General features: G+C 53.0%; 5 protein-coding genes across 5 annotated transcripts; 3 read left to right on the top strand and 2 right to left on the bottom strand.

Moving 5' to 3' along the window:
• Positions 1 to 182: 182 nt before the first annotated feature.
• Positions 183 to 4362, bottom strand: CDEST_10153 (uncharacterized protein). The gene is made up of 4 exons (XM_062926311.1): positions 4073 to 4362; positions 3046 to 3890; positions 2265 to 2985; positions 183 to 2203 (listed from the first exon to the last, which is right to left on the bottom strand). The coding sequence occupies exons 2-4, from the start codon at positions 3735 to 3737 to the stop codon at positions 875 to 877; spliced, it is 2742 nt and encodes a 913-aa protein (XP_062782362.1). The 5' UTR covers positions 3738 to 3890; positions 4073 to 4362; the 3' UTR covers positions 183 to 874.
• A 350-nt stretch (positions 4363 to 4712) lies between these two features.
• CDEST_10152 (Putative oligomeric Golgi complex subunit 6 protein) lies at positions 4713 to 7146 on the top strand. Its single transcript, XM_062926310.1, has 2 exons — positions 4713 to 5133; positions 5195 to 7146. Exons 1-2 carry the CDS (start codon positions 4822 to 4824, stop codon positions 7007 to 7009), a joined length of 2127 nt encoding a protein of 708 aa, XP_062782361.1. The 5' UTR covers positions 4713 to 4821; the 3' UTR covers positions 7010 to 7146.
• A 174-nt stretch (positions 7147 to 7320) lies between these two features.
• CDEST_10151 (Putative AAA+ ATPase domain, ATPase, AAA-type, core, spastin/Vps4, AAA ATPase, AAA+ lid) lies at positions 7321 to 10231 on the top strand (the record flags this gene model as incomplete). The annotated part of the gene is made up of 4 exons (XM_062926309.1): positions 7321 to 7367; positions 7409 to 7736; positions 7805 to 9932; positions 10007 to 10231. 4 exons carry the CDS (start codon positions 7321 to 7323, stop codon positions 10225 to 10227), a joined length of 2724 nt encoding a protein of 907 aa, XP_062782360.1. The 3' UTR covers positions 10228 to 10231.
• Position 10232: 1 nt separating this feature from the next.
• CDEST_10150 (Putative small ribosomal subunit protein uS17) lies at positions 10233 to 11821 on the bottom strand. Its single transcript, XM_062926308.1, has 2 exons — positions 11023 to 11821; positions 10233 to 10939 (listed from the first exon to the last, which is right to left on the bottom strand). Exons 1-2 carry the CDS (start codon positions 11155 to 11157, stop codon positions 10655 to 10657), a joined length of 420 nt encoding a protein of 139 aa, XP_062782359.1. The 5' UTR covers positions 11158 to 11821; the 3' UTR covers positions 10233 to 10654.
• Positions 11822 to 13632: 1811 nt separating this feature from the next.
• CDEST_10149 (Putative ribosomal biogenesis, methyltransferase, EMG1/NEP1, tRNA (guanine-N1-)-methyltransferase) lies at positions 13633 to 15983 on the top strand. The gene is made up of 3 exons (XM_062926307.1): positions 13633 to 13983; positions 14300 to 14568; positions 14686 to 15983. The coding sequence occupies exons 1-3, from the start codon at positions 13944 to 13946 to the stop codon at positions 15160 to 15162; spliced, it is 786 nt and encodes a 261-aa protein (XP_062782358.1). The 5' UTR covers positions 13633 to 13943; the 3' UTR covers positions 15163 to 15983.
• The last annotated feature ends 1149 nt before the right edge of the window (positions 15984 to 17132 follow it).

The following is a 17132-nucleotide window of genomic DNA, read 5'->3' as shown; positions in this document are numbered from 1 at the left end:
TTGCCCTCGCTCCAACAACTCATACCCCAGTTCTAGGATTTGGTAGTATGTTTAGAATGCATAACAGGCATTTGTCCTATCGCCTAACAAAGTCAGGCAGAAGAAAGAAAGAAGAAAAAAAAAACCGGGCTTGCAGGTGGCCAATACTGCAATTTCGGCTGTGAACGATGACACGACCCCCTTACGGCTTGGAACCCTCAACCGCCATTTTTATCTCATCTAATCAATCAGTCGCCATCCGGCTCACCGGACAGCCAATACGAATAGTCAAGCACTTATCTGTACTTGCAATGCTTCGCATCTCCGGATGCACCTTGTGCAAGTGATTACTGTTCACGGTAGTCATTCAGCAACTGCCACGTGGCTGCAGTTTCCTTCATCGAGCGCGCTTTATCTTGGCTCATTCCTCGGACAAAGATCCATCTTCCCTCCCCTTTTTTCCCCAATAACCTACATGTTGCTTTCCTGCGTTGTCCTCTGCAGATCGACACATCCGGAGACGCGCAACTCCAAATATCGGTCCTCCTCGGAAATACGACATCTATCTCGGCGGCCGTAGGCAACATGACTTTGACTTTCTGCGTCGCTTTCTCTTGCAATGCTTATACCATGAGACAATTGTACCTAAAATTGCTGACTTGTTGTTGGCGTCTCTGTTGAATCAAACCCTACCTGCGTCACATCGGTCGGGTATACACTACTTCAGCCTGGCCCCAGAAAGACCGCCCATGATATGATACCCCTGTCCCAACCTCCCAAGCATGAAAAAAAGAAGAAGAAAACGCCATAACATCCTTCTTTCCTCGCAAACAATCTTGAGGTCCCGATGGATTGCCTACCTGCGTCATCTCGATCATCAATGTGATCCTCCGCCTTACGGGTTGTTGCGGTGGGCCTGCTGGAACTGATATATCAGCCCTAGCACCCCGGCGTCTGGTTCGCTCGTGCCCGCCATACTGTTCTCACGGCTGAGACCCTTTGGAGGCGACGTTTCCCAGACCGACTCTTCTAATGGACCTGAGCCGCCAAACGCATCGTCGTCGTGTGCTCCGTGCGATTGCAAGCGGCTGTCCAAGCCTCGCCCGTCTTCCACTGATTCTTCAATGATGCCTTCACCCTGATATCCGCCCCGCGCCGCTCGGCTCCGATGCGTACTTCGGGCGCCGAACCCTGTCCCAGCAGGGTGGTGGTGTGGGTCGAGAAGCATTGATGCCATCGGCGATGGGGCCGTCATTGATGGTCCGAACCTCGGCGTTCGGGTTTGCGGTCCAGGTCCTCCACCAGGTGCTCGGCTTCTCGCAAGGTCTTGTCGGCCCATTCTGGAGCCCTGCATTTCGGCCGCCAGTGTTGGAGAGCTCAGTCCCGGGAACGCCGGCGGAGGATGGAAGGGCTGTCGACTTCCTGGAGGTAGGTGGCCTGGTATACCAGTTTTCGGGTTAATTACATAGTTGTCTAAGAAGCCGTAGTAAGACGCTGCCATCTTGTTGTGTTTCGTGGAATAGTAATCTTCGCGAACATCGCCTGCGCCTGTTGCCTGTTTGGTCTTGCCCGCACCTTTCTTGAAATCGAACTCAGCAAACGAGCATATATATCCAACGCCATCCACATGAATGGTGAATTCGCGGAAAAAATCGATGATTTGGTCGCTGCACTTGGGTGCTGAATAAATCAACACTAAGGAAGCGGTGAGAATGCCGAGGATCTCCTCAACGAGAATCAGCATCTTCAGCTTGTATAGTTCTGAAAATTCCCGCTTGACATCGGCTGTGTGGAGACGGTCTTTCCAGTTGTCTGGCATGTAACGAGTGTATTCGATGACATTGCGGAGAGCATAGTCTGGGTCGAACACTGTCGTTTCCTCTGAAATCATACCTCTGGCAGCCGCCCAGATCGCAGCAAACAAGCCAATGTAAAATAGAGCTGATCGTTCGGTAGTGATCTCAAATCCGAGAAAAAGCTGAGGGTCTAGAAACGACGCAACAGCAAGGACCGAGGTGATGGCTCCCGCGACAAAGGTGACAGTCCTGGCGAACTGCTCCGTCATTTTCTTCGGGAACTGGTCGATGTAACGGCTGGCGAACGGGTATGACATATTGATGCGCTCCTGAAAGAGGTGCGGGACCTCGTTGAACTCTCGGAACTTCCATTCAGCAAGAGGTGTGTATCGCCTATGACTAAAGGTGGACGGGTCTTTCTGATACTCCTGCAAGCGATATGTCAGCGTCTGTGACCAATTGGAATCAAAGCTACGGGGTCGAGCGTACGTTGTAATATGTGAAGGCGTGGACTACGATGAGATATGCAACCACGAAAGGGCCGATCAGCAAGTTGATGATGCCAGCGAACACGAGCCGCGATTTCAGCTTCGCGCTCAGCAAGCCGCGGCGATCGGCTTTGAGAAACTCCTGATGTACCTGATTGTTCCCGTCGAAGACGTAGGTCAAAATGGCAAAATGTAGGTTCCATTCCAGACTCCTCGAGAAGAACTGATGTTTCCTTACAAAGGGTATCGGGAGTGTAAGGTCAAGGATGTCCTTGTTCATCATGGCTATCAGGTAGTTTTCCCGTCGCATGAGGCGGTTGGCGATGTCTGCGGCGTCTAGCCTCTCCTTGGATTGATTGCGCATCCACTGTCGCGCCGACGGAGTGACATTGATGGCTGTCTTGGGGTTGGCATCCCGCAGCGCCATGACACGGGCAACAATATCTTGCCAGGAAACGGTCTGCATGTCTTCCTCCGGTATCTCAAGTAGGTGGATGTAGAAGTTGCGCATGTTGCTAAGACGCCGGAGGTCCATGGTGAACTGAACTGTCTTCCATACGAAATAAAAGACGTACAACCAAAGACCAACGTTCCACATGAACGACATTTTCCTGGTGCACTGGGGAATCGTCACATCCTTTAGCGACCTGCTGTTGGGTATCTTGGTGTATTCGACGCACTGAGTTAGAAAGGTGAGGAAGACAGCGAAGAAAGCAGATTCCCTGGAGTCACGTCAGTGCCATCTCTTTTCGCCGGTCACGGCTCGAAAAAGGACAACCTACACTAGGTGAAGAGCGCGAGCACACACAATACACCAAAAGCCGCTGCCTCGGTAGTAGTAGTAGACGTCCTGCACGAAGAAGTCAAGATTGGAAACATTCACCCATCTCCAGAGGGCCTTCTCCTTCTCGCTTCCAGATGCAAGGCCCCTTGCAAGTCGCTTAGGTTGAGACCTGGTCGGTTTGATACTATTTGAAGGATGAAGCCTCTGTTGTGCTTGCGTCGTCTCCCATTGGGCATGTGTTCGTCGGTTAGAAGGCCCAGGGATTGCATTCTGCCGCCCTGGCATGGATGCCGTCTTTCGCGCGGCTCCGTTTGCCTCGACCTCGGCCTCGTGTGGCTCGAATAGCAATGATGCCGGAACGTCATTATCACCGTCATCTTCCTGGCTGAGCCACTTAGAGTTAGGCGCACGTCTGTTTGCCCTGTCCTGTGTTCCGCTGCCAGTTGTGCCAGGTGGGTTTCTGAGGTTGACATTGCTCTCCAGAGTCGCTCTACTGTCTTCGATTGCAAGATCTTGTACGTGGTCGACGTCATAGTCTTGAAATCCCTCTTTCAGGTTCTCTTCGTCAATATCGAGGCCAGCCTGCTCTTCAATGTCCATATCTCCGTCCCGTTCGCCCCTCAATTCTTCGTAGAACGACCTCGAGCCTCGGGACTGCGGAGCAAGCCGGGAGAAGATATTGGAAGCCATGGTCAGAGCAAGGCGATCAGTATAGTGCGAGGGCCGGTCGTCAAGGTGCGTCAAGGTGCGTCTTCGTCGTTCATGGCGTTCGGCGCATGTTTGAGGGGAGAATAGATGCGGCTCGCGCAAGGTGAAGGTCTCGTTTCTCGAAGAAGTAATCGGCTAGCTATCGCATGCCCGGGACACAATAGGTCAGCCTGAGAAAAAGGATAATGGCAGTAGATGACGGTGGTTGAAACTGAGCGGGTTGGCCGTCACTTGATTCATGGACTGGGGGTCATGTGGCCAGCTCCAGTGGTCGCAGGTGACAAAGTTGTTCAGTATTGGGGGAGAGTGAGACTCACAAGCTCATGCGGAGTCGCTGGTGCCCAGGTGGTTTGAGGGGGGTAACTCTTCGCAGAATGAAACAATGAATGAGTGACAGCAATCACAACATCTGTGGATAGCCAGTGTTGGGGGCGAAGAAGGCTTGGCGATATCCGCTCGTTCAGTTCGGCGTGAGAGGCCTGGGGTGTCTGCTCCAACGGCAGGCAAGAGACGCAATTCAATCTGTCCCTCTTGACGTACCTTTTGCAGTATGAATGAAGCTAGGGAGGCAGTACGGTAGCTGGGGAAGACAGCATCCGTCAAGCAGTGATAAACGATTTAGCTTCCATCAAAGCACTGGGGAATTACGCTTGGATACCTGTCCCTCACTGTACCTATGACGTGGGCCTCCACAGTGGCAGGCGGTAGGCGCCCGGTTGGCTAGTCCTGGCCTTTTCGAGACCCCTTATCTTGGGTAGTCATCTCCACTTATCAGATAAGTCAACACTTACGAATACAGGCTACTTGAGTAGGTTTCTGGTACTTGACAGGTGAGCGACTTAGTACCCAGTAGGTACATGCAAACGTTGGCAGGTAGGCGGGTATCTTGCCCGCTTGTTGGAGCAAGGGGGCTGACGCCTTTTGAGGATCTCCATGTTCAATACCATCCTGGACCATCGCGCTGTATCCCTCGTACGCAGCTGCAACTGAGCTCTCGATCCCCATTGTCTTGTCGATACTAGGAGAGTATTGGCGAGCTTAACCTGCTCTATCGTTTCTCCTCATCATGGTCTCAACTCAACTTCCGTCCTCCCTGAGGACTTTGCCGAGTAGAGATGTGTCCAGTTCGAGCAATGGCGCACCGCCATCGCCCTCCACACCAACTTCAACTAGAATCCTAAATCCGTTGTCTTCCAAAGTCACAACCGTCCTGTCAACATCGTATGCCGATTCCGAGTTCAGAGATGCATTGCAGCTTCTCGATTGCCGAGGTCTCAAGAACACGGCCGAAACACGCCGCCAATTACGACTGGACTTGCAGAAAGAAGTCATTGATAGCAACGGGGAAATCGTCTTTCAGTTTGGCCGAGTGGCCGATGTAAGTCCTGTTGTCATGAATCCGCAACAGCTTGGACTTTTGTGCTGACTATCTATCTCAGCAACTGCGTCGCATAGGGTCAACCCTGGACAAACTGAACAACAACTATCAAGATGTAAGGAGCCGCATCACTGCGGCACATCAAGAGACGGGACCAATTCTAGAAGAGGCGTCGTCGCTGATGAAGCAACGAGCCGAGGTTGAAACCAAACAGCACCTTCTCAAGACGCTGCGCAACCACTTCATTCTCTCCGACGACGAAGTTTCCTCGCTGACCTCAACTGCCGAGCCTGTCGACGACGGCTTTTTTGCTGCGTTGTACAAGGCAAAGCGAGTGAGCAAGGATTGCGAGATCTTACTCGGGTTTGAGAAGCAGACCCTGGGGCTCGAGATTATGGAGCAAACATCCAAAAATCTTAACCTAGCTTTTCAAAAGCTGTACAAATGGGTGCAGCGCGAGTTCAAGACGCTGAACCTCGAAAATCCTCAGATGAGCTCGTCCATTCGTCGTGCCATCAGAGTCCTAGCCGAGCGGCCTTCCCTCTTCCAAAATTGCCTCGACTTCTTTGCTGAGGCCAGAGAACGTATTCTATCCGATGCCTTCCACCTCGCATTGACTGGCACCACGACATCGGGCGTGGAAGACCAATCTGTCAAGCCCATCGAAATGGCGGCTCACGACCCACTCCGGTATGTGGGTGACATGCTTGCCTGGATACACTCGGCGACCGTGAGCGAGAGGGAGGCTCTCGAAGCCCTCTTCGTATCAGAAGGGAACGAGATTGCCAAAGGCCTCCAGTCGGGCCGAGCTAACGAACTCTGGCAGCTTCTCGATGAAGGGGACGGCGAGACGGCGCCGGTCTTCGATGCCCTCAAGGCGCTCAACGACCTGGTGGACAGAGACGTGTCTGGAGCCACGAGAATTTTACGGCAAAGAGTCGAGCAGGTTATTCAGTCAAATGAGGAGACCATTCTCGCCTACAAGCTTGCAAACATCCTCAGTTTCTATCGGTTCACATTTGCTAAGCTGTTGGGCAGCGAGTGCGGGCTCTTGGATCTCATGTCGGGGCTGGACACAAATGCGTTGAGGCAGTTCCGGTCGCTTATGAGAGACCACATCGCTACGCTGCAGGGCGAGTTCCAGCAAACGCCCTCGGACCTTGTCCCTCCAGACTTTTTGCTCGAAGCGCTCAAGCAGTTGACTGCGGTCATGAAGACGTACGAAATCTCGCTGGCAACATCTTCGGATCGCGAGAGTGACTTCCAGCCTATCCTTGCCGAGGCGTTCGAGCCCTTTTTGGCGGGTTGCGAGAACATGGCAAAAGGCGTGAGAAGTCCGGCAGACGCCATTTTCATGACAAACTGTTTACTAGCGGCGAAACATACGCTCGAGCCCTTTGATTTTACGAAAAGGCGAAGACAGGCGTTGCAGGATAGGGTGGCAGAAGAGTGCGAAAAGCTCGCAGAAGAGCAATACCGGTTCTTCCGTCAGGGTTCTGGACTCGGACAGATGCTTGAATCGCTGGGCAAGCTCACAACAGAGCAAAGTGACGTGGAGAAGGTAGCATTGCTCGCAGAGCTGCAGCCCGAAGCGCTGAGTCGAGCGAGCCAAACGCTCGACGATTTCCTACCCTCGGCGCTCATGGACGCCATGGAGAATGTCAAGCACCTACAAGACTCAACTTTGGCACGGCAACTCACGGAAAAGGCCGCTGGGAAATTCTGTGACGAGTTTGGGCACATCGAGGAAATGTTACTGCTGGCGGACGAATTGGCTTCCGGTGATGGAGACACGGACGCCGTTGTTGATGAACCCCAATCGCTCCGTGCCTTGTTTCCTAGGACGACAGGAGAGATTCGGGTTCTCTTAGCCTGAGAACAGCTGTAGCGTGGTACGCGTAAAACAATCTCTGAATGCTATGACCTGCTTTGTCATTAAAATGTGTGTTTGTCACAAACAAGCTGCTGGAGAGTTGGTAAAACAGAGTAGAAGAATCAAAATAAACACCCGACACTGGTCTGGTGTCTGTTTAAGGTACCGCTGGCAGAGCATATACGGGTCATTTAGAGGTCCCATGTCAGCTGCTGAATGTCTCTTGCTTGCGAGGCGTCAGGCTGCTTACACCAGCATTGGGCGGGACATCTAGCAGGTCGGTGCGGCAGGTGAAAGAGTGGCCCCTTTGCTACATGCCTCCCCCACTCAGCCACTGCAGCGACGTCACTGTGGCCCTCCTGTCTTGCACTGGTGTCTCTCTCGCCCCCGCCATGCAATCAGCCAGTCGTTCGCCCGCATTTCCCACTTCAAGAAAACAAAGGCATCCTATCCTATCCTGCCCCTGTCCGTTTCTTGCCTCAACTACGGAACCCATCCGTCTCACCTACTCCTCCTTCCACCCTGGTTGCTGCACACATCGACGGCCTATGCCATAAGCACTTCCGCTGTCTACCACATCGTGAAAAGTACCTCTGCGTCGGCACTTGCACCACGGTACTATGGTCTGGCTACCAGTACCATGTCACGCTCCCGGGGCCTCGCCATCCTCCAAAAGACGTATGACGACAGCTACTTGAAATGCTCCACTGCTGTATACTACGAAAGCCAGGTACTCACCGTACCTTTGCCTCGTTTCTAGCTCCATTGTGCGCTGACTCGTTCGTGCCAATCTTCTAGGGTGACGAAAGCGAGGCGATGCGATGCTGGAAAAATGCTCTCGATCAGCTCAACGACCAACGCATCACCAAAGTTTTGCCCAACTACGTAGCCGGCACCGAAACCGAGGAGGCTCTGATAGACTCCCTGCGCAAGCTGGAACTGCAATGCAAGGAGCGCATTGACCTGCTTGAAGCGTTACGGATATCCCGCCAGGACGCCTTGACTCTTCAAGACTCGAATTTGCCTGCACCGATCCCCTCCTCCACCTGCACTGAACCTGATCTATCCAACATGACCACTCCAGAGCGAGGCTGGATTGGCCAGGGCACGATTCCAGCCATACGATACCCCGAACTGTCTCGACCTGCTCTACCCAAACGCCCGTCGCTGCCCTACAGAACATCGTCCGAGCAGGCAGTTGTCGGCCGCGATCAGAGCCCTGCGAATGTCTCTCCCTTTGTCAGCTCATCAGGCTCGCCCCGCATAGCCACAAATAAGGATTCAACTATGAGATCTCCTAGTCCTGAAAAGTACACCATGCGGACAACGCTGCGGAGTGGGAAATCCGGAGAGAAGGCGGCAAAGACCACACGCAAGCTGTCAAAGACCGACGGCCCCGGGGCGAGCAAGGCCGCCACACTAGCTTGGAGTGCTCTAGGTTCCAGAGAACGGCTAGCTCGGGCATCTCCCATGATGCCTGAACCTTCATTGTCTACTTCTGCTACACCTTCTGAGCAGTTCCGCAAATCGGCCCCTTCCTCTGGCACGCAGTGGGACGCTCACACCAGGAGGCTTGTCACACCTCGAAACATTGCCTCGCCCCTTTCTGACGTTGTAGGTAGCTCAAGAACATCCGACGAGTTTGCACACAACCGGCCATCAGCTTTGTCCGTGAGTGCCGCATCAAGCGCTTTAAATGCTGTGTCTGTTCAAGATATATCTCCTATCGAGCACGGCACGCTGAAGCATGAACGACTATGGCGCCCACGGGATCAACCACCGTCACTCTCACGAGCCAGGATATCGCCACATGAGCGCACTCCTTCTTCTGATATTGATGACTTTGGAACACGACGCAAAAGCACGCCTGATGGAACCAAAATCCGGAGGAGGCCTGTCGCGGATGCTTCTGTTCGACTCAATGGCAACTTGACGAGCGGCTCAGAACCGGAGAAAGTGGCTCAATCACGACGTGGCGCCCAGCGGCCTAGGAGACCTTCGTCGTCTAGCTGCTCGGACCGTACAAAAGCGACCCTCAAAGCATCGAATAAGGGAAGCAAGGGCAAGCAGAAGGAAGACGCTGTAGTGGCGGATGCTGATGCAACCTCTTCCGAAGAATCTGCCGAGTGTGACGACGAGGGTTCTTCGGCCAAGGTGAAGATGGCCTGGAAAGCAAAGAAGAAAAAGATTATGAAGAACTTGCCATCCGGCGTGGATGAGACTGCCGCGAAGCAAATCCTCAACGAAATCGTTGTTCAAGGTGACGAAGTTCGTTGGAGTGATGTTGCTGGCCTGGAGATCGCAAAGAACGCACTACGAGAAAACGTCGTTTACCCCTTTCTGCGTCCCGACCTGTTCATGGGACTTCGCGAGCCCGCGAGGGGTATGCTGCTCTTCGGTCCACCAGGTACCGGCAAGACTATGCTAGCTCGTGCCGTAGCCACGGAGTCACATTCAACCTTTTTCTCGATATCAGCAAGCAGTTTGACGAGCAAGTATCTCGGCGAATCAGAGAAACTTGTCAGAGCGCTGTTTGCCCTAGCAAAGACCCTTGCTCCGAGTATCATCTTTGTGGACGAAATTGATTCGTTACTCTCGCAAAGATCTGGATCCGGAGAGCACGAAGCGACAAGAAGGATCAAGACCGAGTTCCTCATACAATGGAGTGACCTACAACGAGCTGCGGCCGGCAGGGCAACTGATGAAAAGGACAGAAACAAGGGAGATCCGAACCGAGTGCTCGTTTTGGCGGCAACCAATCTCCCATGGGCAATCGATGAAGCTGCTCGCCGAAGGTTCGTGAGGCGTCAGTACATACCGCTCCCCGAGCCCAAGACTCGCGCAACACAACTTCGGACGCTCTTGGGTCAACAAAAGCACAGTTTGTCTGATTCAGACATTGACCAGCTTGTTCTACTTACTGACGGTGGGTTTCCTGTGTGGTGTGGTTGGCCAGAGCCCAACGACTGAACTCCACATCCGATGCTGACCAGACAATAGGGTTTTCTGGTTCGGACATTACAGCATTAGCCAAGGATGCTGCCATGGGCCCTCTTCGCTCTCTGGGTGAGGCTCTATTGCACATGACCATGGATGAGATCCGACCAATCTCGTTGGCAGACTTTGAAGCAAGTCTGGGTACCATCCGACCCAGCGTCAGTAAAGCAGGGCTTAAGGAGTACGAAGACTGGGCAAAAGAGTTTGGTGAGCGGGGAGGATGATGTAAAGCTGGGGAGGTTTCGGATGGCTCGTGTACCACAGCAAGGGGTCCGCATAGAGAGCGTAGGTTAGCTTGATACCCTCCAGAAGCGCATAATTGACATTGGAACGAGAAAGGGGCTTTTCAAGGTTCTCCCGCTGTCTAGTAGAGGAAAGGGAAAGTCTATTTTGCTTTGATCAGAAGCATGATATTGTCAAGCTGGTATGATATTAATACAATGAACAAAACATTGGCAACCTTGAAAATTTCAGCACTTGCGTCTGAAGCTAAATGTTTGGATGCAGGCACTATTCTTTGAGAAGACACTGCTCACAAGCCAAAGAACACTGTTTTTCCTCCTGTTATACAGCGTGGCATTCCCTTTTGATGTACGCATGGTGTTTAATTTGTTTCCGGCGCCCATTTGGCCAGTCTCTCGGCAGCCGAGTTCAAGCTTGAACGGGGACCTCTGTTAGGGAGGAGCCCTCCTTTTTCCTTGTAGTTCGTCTGGCAACCTTTGCCTCTCTCTTCTGTATCTTGGCTGAGATTCTCTCTTCCTCTGACGGGATCGGTGGCCGCTCTGAGATGGGTATGCCATGGGGTGCAATGATGCTCTTGACGACGTGGCGCTTCAAGGGAGATGTCCTCCATCCGGGAACAATTGAAACGACGTCGCCTGTGCGGAGGGAGGAGTTTGGGTCATGGACAAGGTAGTCCTTGGGCTTTGTGAACATCTAGAGAGAGCAATGCGTCAGTCAGCCTCTTGCCTTTTATTTGTGGAAGCTGCTTTGAAAACGATATTTGGATCGACACGTACCTTTTGAACCGCCTGCTTCCATTGCTGACCGCCCACGCGCACTTTGACAGTCTTTTGCATGAGGCCGGCGCTCACCACGACGCCGTGTAGCTCACGGACAACTTGGCGCGCTGCTGCTATGACCTGGTTTGACATGATGGGCGACGACAGATGGAGCTGGTTGGTGTACGGTGGGGTTATGCTCGGAAGGCTTCCGCCTGTTTTGATGCTTCGAAGTCGATGGTGATTTCTCGGCTGGAGGTCTGAAGTACTGGCGGAGTGGTTTTGCTAGCCGTCGTTGGACTGGTTGCGCATTGATTGTCAACCTGCTACCTTGTGCCTCGTTCACTATCTATCTGTGCCGTTGCTTAGAAAATAAAAAGTCGGAGCTGTTTTTGCCAGCGACAATTGGTCAGTCGGATAAACTATGGATACGTTATCCGGCTTAGATCTCTATTCAAACCCCTACCACACCGAATTCGAAAGCACGGGAGGGCTTAAACGCTAAGATAACCTTAGATTGCACCCCTCCCATTAGTCACGAACTGAGTGGGAAAGCAAACCTGCCATGCTCCCGCCAACCATCCGTTTTGACAACCTGTCTATCACCCATACTTTCACATTCTCTCTTGCTGGCTGCCAAAATTTCCCTCGATTTTGCCGTCCGTCTGTGTTATGGCTCAAGCGAAATTTGGGGAGACAAAGTATATAAGTTTTTAGACAGGCGATTCTTGAGGCTTTCCTGGTTCTGGTTCATCTGCTTGACCAACATTTACGTCAGCGGATGAACAAGCGTGGTTTGACGGCCGAGCGTATGAGACTGGCTGGCTATTATAGGAATGAAGCCATAAATGTGGTCTTGAATATCAAAGTCTTGAAACGTCGACTTGCTGCGCTCTTTTTTTTTTTCCTTTTCCGGGGGGGTTGAAAATGAACGAGCAGAAATTTAAGAATGAACCCCTCGACAACGACTTGGACTGCAGACAATGTGCAGTGTTGGAATCGCCACTCTCTGGGTGAGAGGCCACCCAAACTGGCAGTTCCGTTGCAGTCCGGCTCCTCGTTGTACTGCGTGGGTTGCCGAATCATTCATCACTGGGAGTCAATAGTTGCAAAGATAAAAGTAATGGAAGGGGCTCTGACCCGGAGACAGCACTTCGGCCGCAACGGATTGGGGCATGACTCGGAACAGCACCACCCAACGAACCGATTCCGAGCAGTGGCGGTCTCTCGGCTGTGAAGCTACGAGGAGAATTAACTTTGCCATGTACTAAAGTAATTTTTCTGTATCAAAGTCGGCTCGACCTGGGCACTGTGACCCTGCCGACTCCACAAGTGCTAAGCCTCGACCGAATATAAACAACAACACAGAGCAGTACTGAAATGTGACACTCCTTACAAGCTTCCACAAATCGCATTCGGGGTCAGCACTATTACTGCCCGTTGGCTTATCACGGGTGGCGGGAAAAGCCGACCAACCAAGAGAGGTTGAACTTAGAAACAAACAAATAAACAAGAACACTCGGACAATTGGACGAGACCGCCGGTTTGGCCGCAGTGTGAGCGTATTTATTCCATGTACAGCGAAAGTGTCCTTGTTAAGTTCGGCGGTGGGAGCTTAAACAAACGTGCTACGGCGAAGCACGTTAATGAAAAACAGGTATACATCGAACCAGAGGAGTCCAAACATCGAGGGCGTCCGGCCGACTTGCGGAAGCTCGCAGTCATGCAGGTAAGAGGACACTCGATGCTAAGATTGCAAATTGGCAGGAAAAGGCAGTTTCCGGCGGGGGACGTTTGCGTCGGCATGTATCTCAAGCGACGATACCACATGCCTTGTCGACTTAAGGTATGTGACCAAGGTGTTCCTTCTTGAGGTCGCACAAGTACGCAATATAGGGGGAATCACTGATGGGTATGGGGCAGAGGTAGGGATAGGGAAAGGGAGGGTGGGTGACTAGTGGGTGCAGAGATTGGCGGGCAAGGATGGTGATGGTGGCGAGGAAGTCAAACAACGTAACACAGTTTATAGAAACCCTATGTCCCTTTGAAAATGGAGTGCCCTGTCGGCGAAGCAAAAATAACCGACAGAGTACAGGTATGTAACAACTGACTCTTGTAACAGCCTTGCAGATCAGACGGCGCACGGAGCCACGACGACAATGGCGCAGGGCAACAAACCGGATGTGGAGACGTTGGAAAACGCCATCGATGCGGCGAAATGACGGCCACGGATCCGGAGCACAAGAGGGAGAGAAGACGTTTGCAACCCATCTGCCGGGCGAGAGCCTCTTTCATTGTCTTCTTCCATGCAGCAATGACTTGTCTAAGAAGAGAAAGTCTCGCGGATTCTCTAGCGCAGCGAGGGTGGTATGTTGCAGCAAGACGTTGCAATGCATTGCACTGGACGGCATAACATTCGTTGCAGCAGCAAAGTCAAAAAACAGGAGCGCGATTACACGACTGCTGTGTGAAGGGAGAGGGAGTCACGTCTGGGCAGTGCCTTGAGGAGTGGGTGCCAGAGATGAGTAGGCGCCCTGCATTGGTGGGATCGGTGGCTGAACTTGGTTCGTCCGCCCTCGAGTGGGGGGGGCGCGCGCCTCTGTCCTTCACCTCACGACTCCATCCCTTCCAAATTTCTATCCCTCTCGCCTATTATTCCACCTCCTGCTGAACCCGACCTGGTTCACCCTCCCCAAACCTTCCCACTCTTCAAAGGAAATTTTCAAACACTCTTAACAGCCCTCACTTCCCTCCCGCCTCTATCACAACCAGTCATCTTACCTCACAGACTTTCTTCGTTTCTTCACTTGTGCGACGACGCGCCCGCCCGCATTTTGTGTAACTTGCCACCACCAACCTACCTTCCTACCTACACGCGAAGAGAGGGGAAAACTTGCACCGAATTTTTTACTCGCTCCAACCCATCGATCCTTCCCGAAATGTCTTCCCCAGAGGCCCGTGCTGGTGTCAAGCGACCCCGTAAGTTCCCAATGTGTCTCTCTCCGCGACTCACATTGCCCTTGCGTCTCGTCCTTGTCCCTTGTCAGCTGCCTCCGGCTTTGTATTTCGCTCGCCATCGCCTGCCAGTCGCCCAGCCGCGAAACAGTCTTATAACCCAAGCCACCCCGTGACGCTCTCTCCCAAGGCACTGCCCAATCTACAAGCAAGGCGCCTTCCCCCCGCATCGCAAGCACGACGAATCATGACAGACATGGCCGGCAGCTCGAGCAAGGGCAAGCCTATGCAGTTTTCTATTACCGTTTTTTGGTTGCTAATTCGGACGAATTGATGACAGGCACCCAGTCGCTTCCGCCCCCGGCCCTCCCTCAGCTGGTAGCTGAGCAGCACACGCCCATCCCTCCGACCGACAAGGACTCTCAGCGCCTCATCGTCGTCCTGTCAAACGCCAGCCTGGAGACTTACAAGGCCTCCCACGGCGGCACTGGTCGCAATGGCGTCCAGCGCGAGGAGAAGTACTCGCTGCTCAACAGTGACGAGCACATTGGAGTCATGCGCAAGATGAACCGCGACATAAGTGACGCGCGCCCGGATATTACTCACCAGGTTGGATACTACCAGCGAACTGCCTCTATTTCACCTTGCTTTGCCCTTCAATGATGCGCCTCAACGCGCCCTATTCCCCCTCGTGTCTGCATCCAACATGCTGACCATACTGACTAGTGCCTCCTTACCCTACTCGACTCACCCATCAACAAGGCCGGCAAGCTCCAGATCTACATCCACACCGCCAAGGGTGTCTTGATTGAGGTCTCGCCCTCGGTCCGTATCCCGCGTACCTTCAAGCGTTTTGCCGGTCTTATGGTCCAGCTGTTGCACCGCCTGTCTATTCGCTCGACCAACTCGCAGGAGAAGCTTCTGCGCGTTATACAAAACCCCATCACTGACCACTTGCCGCCCAACTGTCGCAAGGTCACCCTCAGTTTCGAGGCGCCTCTGGTCCATGTCAGGGATTACATCGACACACTCGGCCCCAAGGAAAGCGTCTGCGTCTTTGTGGGTGCCATGGCTAAAGGCGCCGACACCTTTGCCGACGGCTTGGTGGACGAGAAGATTTCGATTAGCAACTACAGCTTATCCGCCAGCGTTGCTTGTAGTAAATTCTGTCATGCTGCCGAGGACTCCTGGGACATTCAGTAGCCGTGTCAAGTACGTTTTTGTTACCGTTGATCTACCCGGGCAACGAGGGTAAGCGGCAGAGGAAAAGACGTCAAATAGCACGCAAGTGGTGGTCTCGAGGAGCATGGAGCTACCTTGCGTCCATCCACGATCAAACCGAAAGCCTGGGGAGGCTAGGTAGCTTGTGGGCATTACGATGCAGCATTGTAGCGCCCACTCGCACGCATCCTTGTAAACCTGGGTCACCTGTACTTTGCGTTGTCGCTGTTTTTGCAACCAAAACTGGAGCGTCCAACCAAGGGTCCAAGACGCTTTTGTCGTCTAGGCGGCAACGATTTGAACCTGGTCCATTGTTCTCTTGTTTACCCCCGCCACATTTGGATTCTGGCTACTGTTGGCCATAAGTACTGGTAGCAGTCTCGGTGTGCCTTGTTGCATTCGGCGAGTGTCGTGCGTAGCAGGGAAGCCTCATGCGATAACTTTCTGCATAAAACGATTAAACGTGCAGATAATACGGGCTTGCGTAGGTTGGAAGGGGAAACGTCCAAGGTCGGAAACAGTGGCGGTGAATGGCGGGATTTTGCCATGCTATCGTGTTTTACTATATTGTTAGTTACTATCACGGCCTGTAGTAAGTGCTAACCAGACTTGTGAAATCAAACATCTGCGAACGAGAATGAACGCTTCACGCAATGTGACATTTCCTACATGTGTCTGGGAGCAGACTTACGTGACGGGTGAGCCTCGGGCCAAGGGGAAAAGTCTGAGAAGGGGGTAAGTTGCGGTCGACTATGGCGTTGCTTGGTTGATGAATCAATCGACAGGTGGCTGGTTGCGGAATGTAGAGCATTGCGCTGTGCCTATGATGTGACGGTGTTGGCTGTGAATCATGCCATTGATGCCCAAGCGGAGGAAATACCAATACCAATAGCTAAAGATGAGGCAAGGACAGCGGGTGATGTCTGGCCGCCTCACTCTTCTGGAACGATTCCGACGCAATGAACAGCGGCACGGCTCGTTCGCCTGACCTGTATCCTTGAAAAGCCTCCCCCACCGCAGGCGGTCGGCGTATGGTGCAGATAAAGGGGCATTTGATTGGCCTGCATACTGCCTTTTGGGACCGTTCGCACAACATAACAAGACAATGGAGTCGGTCGAGTGTCGATATGGACGGTGGGCCTAGGCGACAAGGACTATCAGTCCCGACTGGATGGGAGAGGCAAGGTACGCTTGATTGCCATGGTTCAGTTCTGGGGACGAGTTTATTTGGAGGTTGGGTGCCCGACGACGTGGACGTGCGGTTGCATTAGTGCTAGAGTCCGCGAGGCTGGAATTATTACGGAGCAAATACAGAGAGAGCCAAAGAGAGGAGATTATTCGGGAGTGGAACCCTGCGAGGTGGTTCGGAGATCGGTTGTCGCGGTGAATTGTAAAACACCTTACCGTCGCTTACGGCGCAGGTCAAAGACGGGAAAGCAAAGATGAGCCCGGGCCCGTCGCTGGCGTAGGTTTACTACCTAATTGATGTCCGTTGACTCGGCAGCCAATGGGGACGGCGGCAACGGGAGGTAGGCACTCGAAGTTCACGACAGCAGGCAGACGCACCAAGCTAGGTAGGCGGGTATCCGTCCTGCCGGGCATTTGCTCACACACACATTCAGATTCAGTGATGGCCGCCATCACTGATGATTCAGTCGTTGTGATTTGTGACAGCTGCTCTAGGGCAACTGGCCTTGATTCTGTGGTGCGGCATTTCTCGGTGCTCCTTGTCTTTGGGCAACCTAACGCATGGAAAAGGAGTCTGCAACATAGCACCCGGAAGACAACAGCTCTCACGAGACGGCGGCGGGGGCCTGGCGGGACCAGAGGAGCCGGGTGACAGCCAGACACAATGTGACACGACGCGATGGAACCTGTGCGCGATGCGGACTGTAAGATGCGGTAAGTGGTTGCTACTAACCCTTGCCCTCTGACACGAGAAGCATACAGCG

This window comes from Colletotrichum destructivum, chromosome 6, assembly GCF_034447905.1.
Source record: "Colletotrichum destructivum chromosome 6, complete sequence".
In the NCBI taxonomy this organism is placed as follows: Eukaryota; Fungi; Ascomycota; class Sordariomycetes; order Glomerellales; family Glomerellaceae; genus Colletotrichum; species Colletotrichum destructivum.
Note: the sequence above shows the minus strand (reverse complement) of the source record. Positions and strands in the feature narration are given on the sequence as shown.

Coding starts and splice junctions, on each gene's coding strand:
- CDEST_10153 (XM_062926311.1), bottom strand. CDS start 3,737: ATGGCTTCCAATATCTTCTCCCGGCTTGCTCCGCAGTCCCGAGGCTCG. Junction 2,986..3,045: donor GCTCGCGCTCTTCACCTAGT/GTAGGTTGTCCT, acceptor ACGTGACTCCAG/GGAATCTGCTTTCTTCGCTG. Junction 2,204..2,264: donor ACGCCTTCACATATTACAAC/GTACGCTCGACC, acceptor TATCGCTTGCAG/GAGTATCAGAAAGACCCGTC.
- CDEST_10152 (XM_062926310.1), top strand. CDS start 4,822: ATGGTCTCAACTCAACTTCCGTCCTCCCTGAGGACTTTGCCGAGTAGA. Junction 5,134..5,194: donor AGTTTGGCCGAGTGGCCGAT/GTAAGTCCTGTT, acceptor TATCTATCTCAG/CAACTGCGTCGCATAGGGTC.
- CDEST_10150 (XM_062926308.1), bottom strand. CDS start 11,157: ATGTCAAACCAGGTCATAGCAGCAGCGCGCCAAGTTGTCCGTGAGCTA. Junction 10,940..11,022: donor GGAAGCAGGCGGTTCAAAAG/GTACGTGTCGAT, acceptor TGCTCTCTCTAG/ATGTTCACAAAGCCCAAGGA.
- CDEST_10149 (XM_062926307.1), top strand. CDS start 13,944: ATGTCTTCCCCAGAGGCCCGTGCTGGTGTCAAGCGACCCC. Junction 13,984..14,299: donor TGCTGGTGTCAAGCGACCCC/GTAAGTTCCCAA, acceptor AATTGATGACAG/GCACCCAGTCGCTTCCGCCC. Junction 14,569..14,685: donor GCCCGGATATTACTCACCAG/GTTGGATACTAC, acceptor CATACTGACTAG/TGCCTCCTTACCCTACTCGA.